The sequence below is a fragment of the Odontomachus brunneus genome, unplaced genomic scaffold, assembly GCF_010583005.1.
Source record: "Odontomachus brunneus isolate Ranch 3 - 2012 unplaced genomic scaffold, Obru_v1 Obru_scaffold_032, whole genome shotgun sequence".
NCBI classification, from domain to species: domain Eukaryota; kingdom Metazoa; phylum Arthropoda; class Insecta; order Hymenoptera; family Formicidae; genus Odontomachus; species Odontomachus brunneus.
Window position 1 is genome coordinate 2,251,984 of NW_022639482.1, and position 14,275 is coordinate 2,266,258.

The 14,275-nt window shown below is 38.5% G+C and overlaps 2 protein-coding genes across 2 annotated transcripts in view; both read left to right on the forward strand.

The window, feature by feature from the left end:
* LOC116843437 overlaps positions 1–14,275 on the forward strand; it is a 215,305-nt gene that overhangs the window by 82,768 nt on the left and 118,262 nt on the right. The gene's annotated exons all lie outside the window — the stretch shown is intronic.
* LOC116843354 lies at positions 6,022–6,302 on the forward strand. The gene has a single exon (XM_032813725.1). The coding sequence runs from the start codon at positions 6,022–6,024 to the stop codon at positions 6,262–6,264; it is 243 nt and encodes an 80-aa protein (XP_032669616.1). The 3' UTR covers positions 6,265–6,302.

The window sequence follows — 14,275 nt, forward strand, 5'->3', positions numbered from 1 at the left end:
AGAGAGAGAGAGAGAGAGAGAGAGAGAGAGAGAGAGAGAGAGAGAGAAGCATGAATAACATAAATAATGATAATGTACAAAGAACACGCGAATCATCGGGTTAATCGTCGTTTTATCGTCCTCCGCATGCGTATGTCTTGAGGCGCGTACCTGACTCGCAGTGACTACCTTGCGGTGACTACAAACGCGTTTCATAATGACTATCGCAATTACTCTCGCCTGTCACCGCGGTATGACTCTTTGGTCACGACCAGATTGCTCGCACATCGTTACATGAACGTGCACTCGTTATATCACCTCCTGAGTCGGAATTCTAACTCCACATTGATCCCCTGCAAATTCCCGTCGAACCCTTGAAGAGTCAATGAAGAATCTCGAGATGTACAAGCTACTTTGGTTATCTTGATGCTGTAGACGGTTGTCTTAAAGAAGTTCGAAAAAGCATTCGTTCAAGAATTATTTAATATATTATTCGAACTTTTTATGTATTCCTTATTGTACGCTTTAATTATTTCATATTTCATATTTGAGTAAGCACTTGCGAGATTTATAGTATGTTCTAGGATTGGTATTCGTAAGTCCGTATTAACAGTTGTTATCTGAAACTTGGTTTATGTGAGATACTCAGGTTTCTATTCAGGACTAGAATTCAAGTTAGGAAATCAACCAATCCTTTATTTCCCTCTCCAGGAAATAAAGCCCTTTGATTGGTTGATTGCCTTGTGTGTTATGCGTTATGCAAAAGTTTGTGCTTAGGCCCTTACAGCAGATGTTGAATTTCGATTTGGACGGTCGTAAAAAATCGCACGATCTCGTGCGAGGAAATCAAATGCTAATGTGCGGTTACAAAACGCGTCTCCGGATACGTGGCGGCCGGCGCACCGCCATCGACTAGGAAGAGTTTTTCATCGGTCGACGTAGAAGCAGGTGATTCTGCGGCCTAATGGAAGGTCTCACTGTGCTTCGGTAACATGTAATTATCGGGTAGAACGGGCTCGGGAATGTTGCGGGACTCAGCGAGAATAGAGACATTATCCGCCGGTATCTCGACTTTTCTTTCCCCCGCTGGCTCCTCGGAGCACCAGCAAGGTGGAGACACGGCCAATGGTTCGCCCCACTTCGACGTCGCTCTCGCGCCACTTTCCCGGGTCTTCATCAGGCGTCGTTCTCGCGTCTTCTCGAAGACGAGCCGTCACGTATCGTGAGGAGCGCGCCTCGCCGCGCGGCGCGTCAGAGCGCGCCGATGTCTACCCAGAAACCGGTAGCGATGCCCTTGACGTGATCGAGGAGCGATCCGTAGATGGCAGCGGATCGTGCAACTGCGAACGCGAGACGACGCGATTAATCGCCGGTCTCGGACCGCCGGTGGAATTATTATTAATTAGCGTATGCGCCTATCGAGAGTCTTCAACGTGCCGATTAAACAAAGTAATATCTCGACGTGTTAATTAATCGTGAGCGAGCAGCAGGCAGCTTGGACGCTACCGGCCTCTCGCGCGACTGCCGCCGTGTAATTGGCCCTCATGGACTTTGCATTTCTTTGCAGCCGCGCTTGTCACAATCGTCACCACTCACGTTGAAGAGAATTCCTTCCAGTCTATTCTCGGCGAACCGCACGTCCGCGAATCATCTTCGAATCACTCAAGGACGGCGAGTGCGGGCGACGATTGCTACAGTTCGCCGCCAGTTTACACGTTCGTTTTTCGAATGTGTCTCGTAAATACCGATCAATCTAGCCACCGACGGCGATAGTCCCCGGCGAGACGCGGCAAAAAGTACTTTTCCATCTTGCGAGCGCGGTCTGGCGGAAGTCGACACACAAGATCTTCCACGAAGCACTTTGTGTCGAAAGTCTCGCTTTCCTTTTTGCACCGCGCGTTCTCTTTGCATAATAATCGCATGCATAATCAATTAGTGCTGCTTGTCATCGGTGTTCTTCTCATCGACGATCGATGGAAGTAAATAGGAAAGTAAATCGAAAAGAACTTTAAACACAGTTGTCGTTTCAAGCGCAGTTGTAATTACGGTATAATTATAAAACTTCCACGACGTTTTCGCCTCCGCATTCTGCAAGATAACATTTGATATCGAAGATTAACCCTTCGTCTGCCCATCGTGACTCATTTTGGGAGCAGTTTCAATCGTCTGTTACTTTGAAATTAATTAGTTTCGGGGCCAGGGATTTTGGTCTAAAAAAAACTAGATGGTAACGGAAGTCTATATCTGCCAGAGCACAGCTGCCTTCGTCAGTTCAGTGCAAAACAACGATTGCTGAAAGTCGCGACTGTTCGCAAAGAGACCCACGAAGCAGGCGACGTCAACAGAAGATTATATTGCGGATTTTCTTGTTTCTGTAAGTATGAGTACTTTTACGTGCCAATTAATTCACAAGCGAATGTAATATCCACTGTTAAGATGGTCCACTGCAATTCTAGCGCAAAATTTTCCAAGTGTCGTCACTTCGGCATAATCCGTGCCTATAAATGTTGATAGGAACGAGTCTGGATAACAACAAAGTTCGAAGGAAATCCTGTGCCGTTGCGCATAACGCGCCGTTATTAATGTTGGTCAACGTTACAATACGATTAAAAGCGAGTGGCGATTTGCGGAGGCGCGAGCGCATCGAGATAGGCTCAAGGATAAGATTGTCGATCGTGGGCGGTTGCAGTCACTCGATGAAAGACGAAGAAAAGAGACGCGGGACGCGCGTCTCTCTTCTTTTATGCCTTCCTTTTTTCTCCTCCCTCTCTCTTTCTCTCTCTCTCTCTCTCTCTCTCTCTCTCTCTCTCTCTCTCGTCACGGCATTGTATCGAGCGAGAAGCGCGCCGAGCGTGTCGCTCCTCGCGAAAAGAGAGGAGAACTCGTCGCATCGATCGTGCATTTTATTGGCGTGGTGGTCCTTGTACTTTGGAAGCGGCATAATTTCCTTCGTCCTACATCGGACGTCGCGCTGCGCACACACTCGCGCCACGTACGGGGAGGAAACGCGACGCGCGTGACCGGTTAGCCGTGCAATCTGATTTCGCTTTGTACAAGCTTCGCGTCCCGACGGTCCCTCCGTTGCGAATCGCACGATATCCTTCGCGTTCCGCGTCTTTAATAATTCCGTTCTCGCCTGAACGTGTGCGGCGGGCTTAAAGGGCAGCCTTAAATACTCGCGCTAAGCGCCGCTGCGCGATGCTCTTCTTGTCTCTCGCCGACTCTACCTAGTTCGCAGGAATCTCCCCATCTCCGAGAGCCGTCACGCGACGAAAACGAGTCCAATTAACCCGTCACCGCCGCTAATTGCGGCGATGCGAAGAAAGTCGCTGCCCGCCACGGGTAACTAGATTATCACGATCGCGGATCTACTTCGCCGCTCGGGCTAGGATAATCGTCCGGAATGCCGTGGTTAAGCATTATTCTCACAGTCGACTAATGACGAATGACAGTTTAACGCATTGGTCGAAATTGCGTTTAGGAAATGCGTTTAATACGCGCGTTTCGCAAATCGGGACGCGACGGGACTTCCCCAACGGCTCCTTCGCGTACGAGAGATTATTAAACGCCACCGAGGCACTAAGGAAGTACGAATAGACGTTAAGAAATAGTTACTTCTGGTAAATCATACGGTGCATAGCGATTCACTGGAAGCCGCAACATAAATGAGAAAGCACCGGTCGTGTATCGTCTTAGCGTTAGCTGTACGTGCGAAATAATCCATGGCGGCTGGTAGGGTCGGGTCTCTTGATCCTGCCTGAGCACATGATAGTCGCGGTCAACCATACAGTCACGGACTATTACCGTAGCACCACCGGTTCTTTGTGGCGAGGTCGTCGAGATAGAGTCATTACGGATCAGTTTCCACCTGCTCAACCTATCCAGGCACACACCTCGACCGCCTCGAATATATCATCTACATGACACGTTACGAGACTGCTTAAACTCGGACTAGTGAGCAGAAATATAACACAAAGAAAGAGAAAGTATGAATATCAAATATTACCTCGAGCTAAATTTAAAATCGCTAAACAATTACCCCTGTAGAGACAAAACTAGAATAAGAAGAAACAAAAAATCCGTTTTTGGTAAAATGTAATGACGATTCGACAATTTTTCAAAGGATTGCGTTATTTTCTGTAGTAAGAAAATTTTGGTTTTCTCGCTATTGGGCGGTTGAAATTCCTGCAAACTTTTAAGTATGCAAAAGAAAAATGCAGTCTCTCAGGATGTAATATTTCTCCAACAAATTCCTCATCTTTGATGTTCATATATTGAGAGAGATTATTCGATAAAAGATTAACAAACGGATATCTCCGATTAAATTCCGATCAATTTTTATATCCGATCAGGATATCCGATTAAATTTAATCGGATACTTCCGATCATAATGACATTTCATCAAATTAATCGATCAAAAAATTATGAACTGATATTTCTCATGGCATTTCTTGGATGTTTCGTCATCGGATATAAAAATTCGGTATTTTAATCGGAAATATTAATTTTTTATCAGATAATTTTTCTCAATAGAATCAAAATGAAACTTATACCTTTAATAGTTTACGAGATTCAAGGACTTTATTGCATCCCATAATGTAATTTTCCTCTCATGATATACCCAAGCGGAATTTTAAGACTCATAATTACACGTAAAGTACGCGCATCCTAAGATTTAAACCTGGCAATGGGCCTGAAACACTTTCGCACAGAGCGTCAGATACCCATTACATTGTATCCAGCTAATAAATGTCATCTCACGTGCAGGTGCACGAACACTCGCAGCTGCATAACAACGTCCTCGAATTCTCCTCGTCCCGACACGTCAAGCTTTACGATCGAAAAGACAGCATTGATTTCGTTTTTACTTAACAGCTTTTAATTCTATGCTTTCTTGCCGTCTCACAGCCATATAATATCCGCGCTTGATAAAGTCGAGGACGAATTTAGCCGATTTCATTTAGCTATCTCTTCAAGTTCGACAGAATTTGCAGAATTTGCAGAATTTGAAGGTGGAATCCAAATTTACAATTCGCGATGTAGAATTAAAATTTCGCCACGGGAGATGATATAACGATCGCGCGTTAACGTAACGATGTGCGAGCAGTCTCGTCACGACTGAATGATTACACCACGGTGACAGGCGAGAGTAATTGCAACAGTCATTATGAAACGCGTTTGTAGTCACGTAGTATGTAGTATGTAGTCACTGCGAGTTGTATAATCGTATGACATGAGTCATCGAAGAGTATTAAATATAATGTGTGTTAAACATATAAAAGTTTAGGATATATTATTTCAGTTAACTCTATACAGAGTGTCTCAGATTTTCCTCCGCAATTTTTGTGGAAATATAGAACGGATTGAGGTAAACATAAAAGTCCTATCATATATTTCTTTTCGGAAAGCTCGTGTCCCAAAAGCCTCCCATTTGCCTCCTCAAAATTGTTTTCCACTGTATGTTTCGCCTTGCCGATACGGGATTGATATTATATCATGGTCGATTTCTTGCGAGACAGCATTGCGTGTGTGACTGCACGACGGGAAGTATATCTCAATTATGGAATTAATATACGGCCCATAAAAGCGATACAGACTCTTTTCTCACCCCCGCCCTCCCGTCGTCACGTCTCGTCGCGTCGTGTCGCTCGTATTCGCCTGCTGTTGCACGCATTCCATCGACGGGAGTATAATCCAATTAGGTGTATCCGTTCGATTTACTGCCGCGATTCGTTTCTGCCGATAGATCGTTCATGCGAGTCGGAACGACCGCGTCAGGCCGCTTCTTGTCCGATACACAATTCGTGATAACGATGTTTCACTGCTTAATCGAGAAATATGCATTTTTCCGGCTACGTTTATGGTCCAATTACGGGAAAGAGTCGGGGACTATGTACCGAGACGATGCGCGGAGAGGCGTAACAATAAAGAACACACGATAGAAGACGTAGTAAATCTAGGTTTATAAAAGCGTTTCGTTATGTGAAAATGGGAACGATCGTGTCCGCGTAGGTTTTAGTTGCGACGTCGTCGCGAAGACGAATGGATCGTCTCATGGAAGGTGCCAGTCTGGAGGACATCGTGAGATACGTGCTCGACCATACGAGACTCACGGACACGCGCGCGCGGTACCTAGTCGTCGAGATTCTTAAGGCCGGGATTGCTCTAGGTAGAATCAAAAGGACTCCGTACTCCACTTATGTACTCGCGTCCTTCAAGCCCTACTACAAAATCACGGAGCCCAAGTTCCGCGACGTCAGCAGCTGTAGCTCGTCCTCGGAGTGATCGTCAGTAACGCTTTAATTCATCTTTGCAACATGCTATTTATTTAACGAGTATTTTAACATGAACAATAAAAAGCGTGTATAGAAAATTTTCTCTCTATAACGGAAAAGTTTTTTTCAATTCTGGTATTCATGCATTGAAAAAAGGATTTGGTTGACGAAATTTGTTAAAATGGGATCAATCAGATGTTTGGTAATTATAATCAAAATTCAATTAAAAAATTGAATTGCCACTATTTTATCTTACTTTTTTAGTAATATATTTATTTACAAGTAAACTTAAAAGGTACACTCCGATTTCTTTCTAATTTGATACAAATGTAGTACAAAAAATATTTAGGTCATTTTTTTTTTTGACCCACTTTGAGTTTCACAGGCAGTTTTTTATAGCTTTTTAATGTTCTCGCTTCTACCATCAACAAGTACAACAAAAATGCATAAGAAATAAAATTGAATACATAATATAATTAAATAATCTTAACAAAATCAGCATAGCTGAGACACGAATCATTCTAAATTCTTTAGCCGAGATTCCAACCAAAATATTTCAAATCTGTGTTAAATTAGTCAAAAATGGTTCAAATCCCGGCCAAATCGAAAAATTATTTGTATAAATAGTTTTTTAACTTTTTACATGTTCTGTTTAAACATTTTATTATTCATATAAATAGTTTTACATATTTGACTTCATATTCATAATCAACAAATCAAAAACTCCTATATTGTATTCAATCTCTTGTATTCAATTTTATTTCTTATGTATTTTTGTTGCACTTGTTGCTGATAGGAGTGAGAACATTAAAAAGCTAATAAACTATCCGTGAAACTCAAAATGGGCCAAAATTTTAAATATGACCTGAATATTTTTTGTAGTTCTAAATTTGTACGAAATTAGAAAGAAATCGGAGTGTACCTTTTGCATAAGTTTACTTGTTAGCTATTAAGCAAAGTAAAATAGCGGCAATTAAATTTTTCAGTTGCAGTTACTAAAAATTTGGTTGATTCTAACCAATATTAATCAAATTTTGGTTCCAACAACCGAATCCTTTTTTTCAGTGGGAACAGAAAAAAGAGTATGGTTAAGACATAAATCTAATTATGCTAATCAGATACAGTAATAATATACAGAATAACTAATTACGTAGTTGCTGTAACCACAGAGCAATTTCTGAATTACTAGCGTTGCAGCGGTTATAATATCTGATTGCTTTAACTAGAGTGTTTATAGTGACTTCAATCGATTTCTGGTTGTCACAACCAAATCAAATATTGATGTAGTACATTGATTGTTGATGTGCCAAAGTAACTGAGCATATTAATCATATACATCATCTAAATAGAACAATTTACAGGAAAAACGGATTACTAGCTAGAATCTAACCGGTTTTTAGAATAGGATTTATTAGACAGTATACTGAGAGAAATTGTTCGACAAAAAATTAACAAACGAATATTTCCGATAAAATTTTAATCAATTTTTATATCCGACCAGAATATCCAATTAAATTGGATATTTTTAATCATAAATAGCATTTTACCAGATAAAAAAAATTATGAACCGATATTTCTCATCGAATGTTTCCTGATTGAATATAAAAATTATCGATATTTTGACCGGAAATATCTGTTTATTAAGTTTTTATTGGATAATTTCTCTCAGTGTAATTACCCAAAAACTGGGTAGGAAAATATTGAAAACTAGGCAATAAAAATGTAAGTATATATTAGATAGTTTTCTCGTCTAATAAAAATTCGGAAAATACTGGCTAATGTTTTTTGGCCAGTTACTACCCAGAAACTAAGTAAAAAAAAATTGGTAATTAAAAATAAATCTGCAACCAACTTAATAATGAATGAATTTGCACATGAAAAAACTGTACCTTCTGAAACACGAATTTCACAGTTTTAGTTTTATATTGAATAATAAAACAATATTCTATAATGTGTAGCATATGAAAATTATTTGGTCGAATTTTGTAAAAAAAAGTTTGGTTAGAAATTATTTAAAAACTTAGAAACTTATCAGAAACTGACTAGTTTTATTGTTCAATTACTGGCGAAGTAAACGTCGTTTAAACTGATCAGAAACTAGCCAGTACTCAAAACCAGTACAAGCCAGTACCATAACCAGTACCTAAAACCATAAACAGTATCATAACTAGTTATTGGGAAAAGGTCGTTCTTCCTATTTGGATACAATCACCTAAAAATAACTAGGATAATGCAATTATGCTGCTCACAGCTGGATATTTCTGGTTACGTGGATGTGTTATTTTTCTTTTCCGTGTGATATGGCCTGTAAACACTTTATAAATATATGTGCGTTAATGAAGTAACGCGTGCGGAAGGTATTGCAGAGATTTACAGCGCGTTTAATACGCGGAAGTGGGACCACACCCGCCGCATCCTTAACGATTCCAATTGGCACCGACATAGTACATCCGGGTATGAATATTATTTTCCGCGGAAGAAACGATATTCCCGACGATCTGTTCCTCTGATCGCTTGTTAAGCCGCGATAAGTAAGTGCCCGAGTACGCGAGCACCTCGTCCGTGTCGAAGAAACGAAATGAATTTGCCGGCTAAGGGGCAGGTTCTCCGCGGCGACGAGTGGGCGATGTCGATGGTTAACAACGGTGGAATCGCACCGCTCCGGTCACTCTCGTGGGTTCTTGCAGTTTCGTTCCTCGAAAGGATACTCGAAAGGATACTTGAAAGGATCAGGCCCCGGTCGGCTGGCTGGCTTTTCGACCGCGGTTCGGAGAGGCACGCAGCGGCCCCCGCTCCGGTAATTGGTTCGTTTTAACAGCGAGCTTAAAGGTTATGAATTTATGCCTCACCGCGTAAGATATAATTGGTTGTCCAATTAATATCCCGATAAAAAAGCCTCGGCCATGCGCGACGCGCTCCTCTCGCCTCCTCGTCCCCCTCGCTTTCGCTCGCTTCGCCGCGTGCGCCGTCAGCAGGGGTCCCGAACTACCGAAAATCCTTTCAGCCGCGCGCCGTCCTACAAGCGCAAAAAGATCAGCCACCGGCTGGATAAACCGATACCCTAGTGAGCTCGCGTCTCAACGATCATTGAAATATCGAAGTAATGCGTTGATTTACCACGATGTGCAGCAAATGGGGATAAGGTAAAAGCATCTCTACACTGAAAGGAATTATAAAAGATTAATAAACGAATATTTTCGATCAAATTCCAATCAATTTTTATATCCGATTAAGTTTTATCGGATACTTCCGATTATAATGGCATTTTATCAGATAAATCGATGAAAAAATTATCAATTGATATTTGTCATCGGATATTTCCTGATCGGATAAAAAATTCATCGGTATTTTGATCAGAAATATCCGTTTAATTTTTTATTTGATAATTTCTCTCAGTGTACCAATTCGTGGACATATATTTAATTCTAGGTATTGTTTTGGTTTTTTTTGGTTGTTTTGGTTTTAAGTCTAGGTAATGTTTTGGTTTTTAAGGAGATGCCGAACATGAAAACTTTACCGATACAACATTAATTTCTTTCTGTAAAGTTTATGTCTTGTTGATTGCACAGAATTACAAATGTTTTTATACAACAAAAGTTCATGCAAAAATAAATTGGAGCATTGCTCAATATGTGATGAAGACGAAAAAAATAATTTTAAAGTTAAATTTCGAGCTGTCAACGCAATATTTGTTCAATACAAAAATTCCGCAGGTTGAACATACCGAAACTGTGGATGCTCCAATCAGGAAAATTTCAACGATTTATAACTATACTTTCAGAATTTAATTTAGAAAAAATTAGAATTTAGTTTGACATAAAGGATACGAAAAAAGATAGGAAAGTCGAATTCTCGCGCATGCGCAGTGGGACCTATACTGCGCATGGGCCAGAACCGGTCATGTTGCTGCAAGTTTATTACATTCAGGTATATAGTATATAGTATTAGTATCAGGTCGGACCAAAACAATCTTGGCACGTGCATTTATACAGTACAATATTAAAAATTTAGTAATGTATATCCTGTGTTCTGTTCTGATTAGCCACATTGGCAAAAAAATATCTAAAAATTAAATAATATCTATTTGATGTGTGTACTAATAACATATATGTTTATATATCGATATAAAATATTTTTCAAATAAGAAAATATTTTCTTAAAATTTTAGCTTTTCATGAGAGCAATTGTTTATTCTATTTAAATAACAAAATTTAGATTAAAGTATATATGATAGTAGCTACCAAATAAATATTTTATTTTTTAGATATTTTTTCTCTCACAATGCTGACAGTCGCGTTCTATGGTTGTTGATATGTTTGATCCTTATTTGATAAGACTGATTTAATAATAAAATTGATTCATTGTATGTATTTCATGTGAATCAGCCGTTCGATTTGTTTCCCGTTGAATTTCATTCGCTTTATATATACTCGAAAATTACGAGAAGTACTCGAATTGAAGTACCTGAATTGAAACTTAGGTTAAGCCTGCGAATACCGTCAAATTTGTAGGCCACCCGAGTCGAAATTTTGACTCTACATTGACTCTGCAAATTCCATCGAATTTGAAGCGTCAATAAAGAATCTCGAGATATATAAGCTGTTGACTTACCTTGATGCTGCGAATGATCACTTGTTGTCGTTCTCTTTATGTTGAAGAAACTCGAAGACTTGTTCACGAATTATGTAATATTTTAAATTTGTTTTTATTTTTAATTATTCTAATTATTTTTTTCGTTATTTAATATTCGTTTATCTCAGTATATTTGTATAAAATTTCATCCATTAACTACCGGCCGGATGTTTTTGGACAAAATGACAAAGTCTACACAGAGAAAAGTTCATACTGCGTTCAAATAAATATTATTTATTTCAAATACTTCATAATTTAAATAATGTAAATCTATCAAGTACATCATAAGCATCAAATTTGTATAAAATACGTTCTAAATCCTAATAAGTTTAGTTATTTCAATCGAGAATATGAAATTAAAACAAGAATTTGTTTTGCTTGGTATCGAATCAACTTTTGTTTTGTTAAAATTTTATAATATTCTCGTAAAAAGAATATATTTTTTTTCTTTTGAACACATAATGAGTTTTTCTCAAATTTGTAATGAATATATTTTAGGACTATTATAAAAAAATATTCTTTGTTGAAGATAAAAATTATTTAAAAGAAAGGAAGAAAACAAACTGAGTAACATTTTTCTCAGCAGCAGAATGATATTTTTCTCTGTACAGAGACGCACAATGCTATCAAAGTCCTTTTGCTTCCGCGGGGAAAATGTTGGCAAAATTAAACGCCCGGACGCATCGAATGCACCGAACCGACACTCGCTCATCGCCATTTGTCCGGCCGGAAAACCTCAAAAAATGCACAACGTTTGTGCAGATTTTGAAAAAGATGAGAATATTCGGTCGTCGAATCGTTTGAATCAACTAATTATTTAGCAAAGCCCGTTCTCTTATTATTAAGCAATTTTTCAATTAGGAACAAGATATAAACATATGAAATACACAAACGGCGTCCTCACTATCTACCTTAATAGCTACCTTGAGAAGATCTTCGGGCTGCTATTTAACTCCCCCGATGCATTTCCCTTCGCGGGAGAAATGTCGAAAAAATTGCGCGCTTGGGTGCATTCGATGCATAAAAACTACTTGCCAGTTACCAAATATGATAATAGATTAGTGTTTGACCGGAAAATCTTTAAAAAAATACATCGTTTGTACGGAATTCGATAATTGCTGAATATCTCATCGGTATATGTTACGAATATACTATAATCAACAATGAACGAGACGTGGCATTATCATATACGTTATATTAATTGACAAATATATATATATATATATATATATATATATATATATATATATATATATATATATATATATATGCGATTGGCAACTGGCTATATTCGAACGAAATTTATACAAATAAGCGTATATTAAATTATTTAACAAGGATTGGTGAATGGGTAAAAAAACAAGACTTAATCTCATCTCTTCCTAATTTTTCTTTTTTCTTTTTTTAAACCTCTTAAGTAGTATGACTAGAAAACCTCTTAAACCTCTTAAGTAGTATGACTAGAAAATTTTCATGAAAAAATATTAAATTCCTTTTTTGGTTTATTTAAAAATTATTATATATTTTTAATTCATAGAAAGTACAAATTAGATATACTTTGTATTCTATCTTTCAGAATTCCTCAATGAAAATAACAGTAAAAAGAAAAAATCTAGATATGTTTATATGAAAAAGAAAAACTCGCCCTGGGGGAAATAGCGTAGTTATTTTAAATCACCACTGAAGAGGTTAATGGAAGCTTTGATGAGATTGGATCAGCTCTTAAAAGAACTGATATAAAGCTGTAAATGAAAAAATAACAGTTATGTGTCCAATAATGCTGTTAACTAATGAAGATTTAAATTTAGATTCGGCAAAAGTTAAGTAGACATTGAGAAAAAGCGTTGGCAAATGTAAACAAGATCGCAATCGTGAACTAAAGAGCATTGACATATGTAAACCAAATTGCAATCGTGAACAAGGAGCATTATTAGACGGAAAAAATCAACACTTGTAAAATTTATATTCTAAGGCCGACATTCATAGAGTTGTAAATTATTTAAGATCTTTGATTGAGAACATAATTAATTACAAATTTGTATTCATAGACTATTATACGGATGTTTGGACACCAATGTTTCTGGTATGAAATAATGTAAAAAATACCAGTATAAATTGATGATTAATCAGAAATCAATAAAGTTATAATTATATGTCGAATGATAACAAGCTATGAATGCTAGCCTAAATTTCGACTCGGGTATTTTTTAATTTTCGGTACGTCATGATACTTCGGAAACGTCGTAATAAATGATTTGGCACACCTGAGAAATATATGATGCGTCGCTATCCTCGTCGTCCTTGCATCCTGCGTTCTCTGTTCCGGCTTCTCGACCAAATATCCTGGCTGTTATGTCGTGGTACTGACACTGGACACTGACACTCGCGTAGACACGATTCAATCGAAGATACACGTGTTAAATAACACAATGCCAACGAGAGACTAATTATGCATATCGAAAGAAATAGTTTAATCACTCGATACCGACACACGCGTGATATGCTCGTGTCGCTCGCCGGCGCGGGACTGAATGAAAAGATCCGGAAAAGTCCGGGAGGCACGCAAGTAAACTTGACCGCCTTGGAGGTTGCGAATGTTTGACTGCGCGCGGGAACAATAGTTGACGCACCAACACACGTAGTCCGTGATATGTATATCACTCACCGGTTGGGAACTGAATGGAAAGAGTCGAAAGAGTTCGTGAGTCACGTGACCGCCTTGAAGGTTCTGGATGTTTTGGTTGTACAGAGGAACAACAGATCGTCTGGTGTTCATTGTGATGAGCGACGATTGTTAACGACGGGAGAGGGACTGTGTTTACATTTCTTGCAGATTGTTTTAATATTCTTGCGCACATTTTTGTCCGCAACCGAATATTACTGTCTGAAATAAAGAACAAAAATTAAAGAATTATATTATAGAATAGTGAGATAACCGAATATTAATTAATTTACGAAATAAGTCCTTTTTAAGGAACGATTCAGTATGACATTAATTATTTATGGTAAACAAGATAAAACAATCGCATGTATAATGTTGTATCTCGAGATCCTCTATTGGTTCTTCAACGGCATTTGCGGAATTAACATAGAGTCAAAATTTTGACTTGACTAATCACGATGCATTTTTACATTTACATGGAAAAAAAGATTTGCTAATATTTTTTTTTGCTAATAGACAACTAAATATGTTAACTGATTTGGCACACCTGAGAAATATATGATGCGTCACTATTCTCATCGTCCTTGCATCCTGCGTTCTCTGTTCCGGCTTCTCGACCAAATATCCTAGCTGTTATGTCATGGTACTGACTCTGGACACTGACACTCGCATAGACGGTTCAACCGAAGATACACGTATTAAATAACGCGATGCCAACGAGAGACTA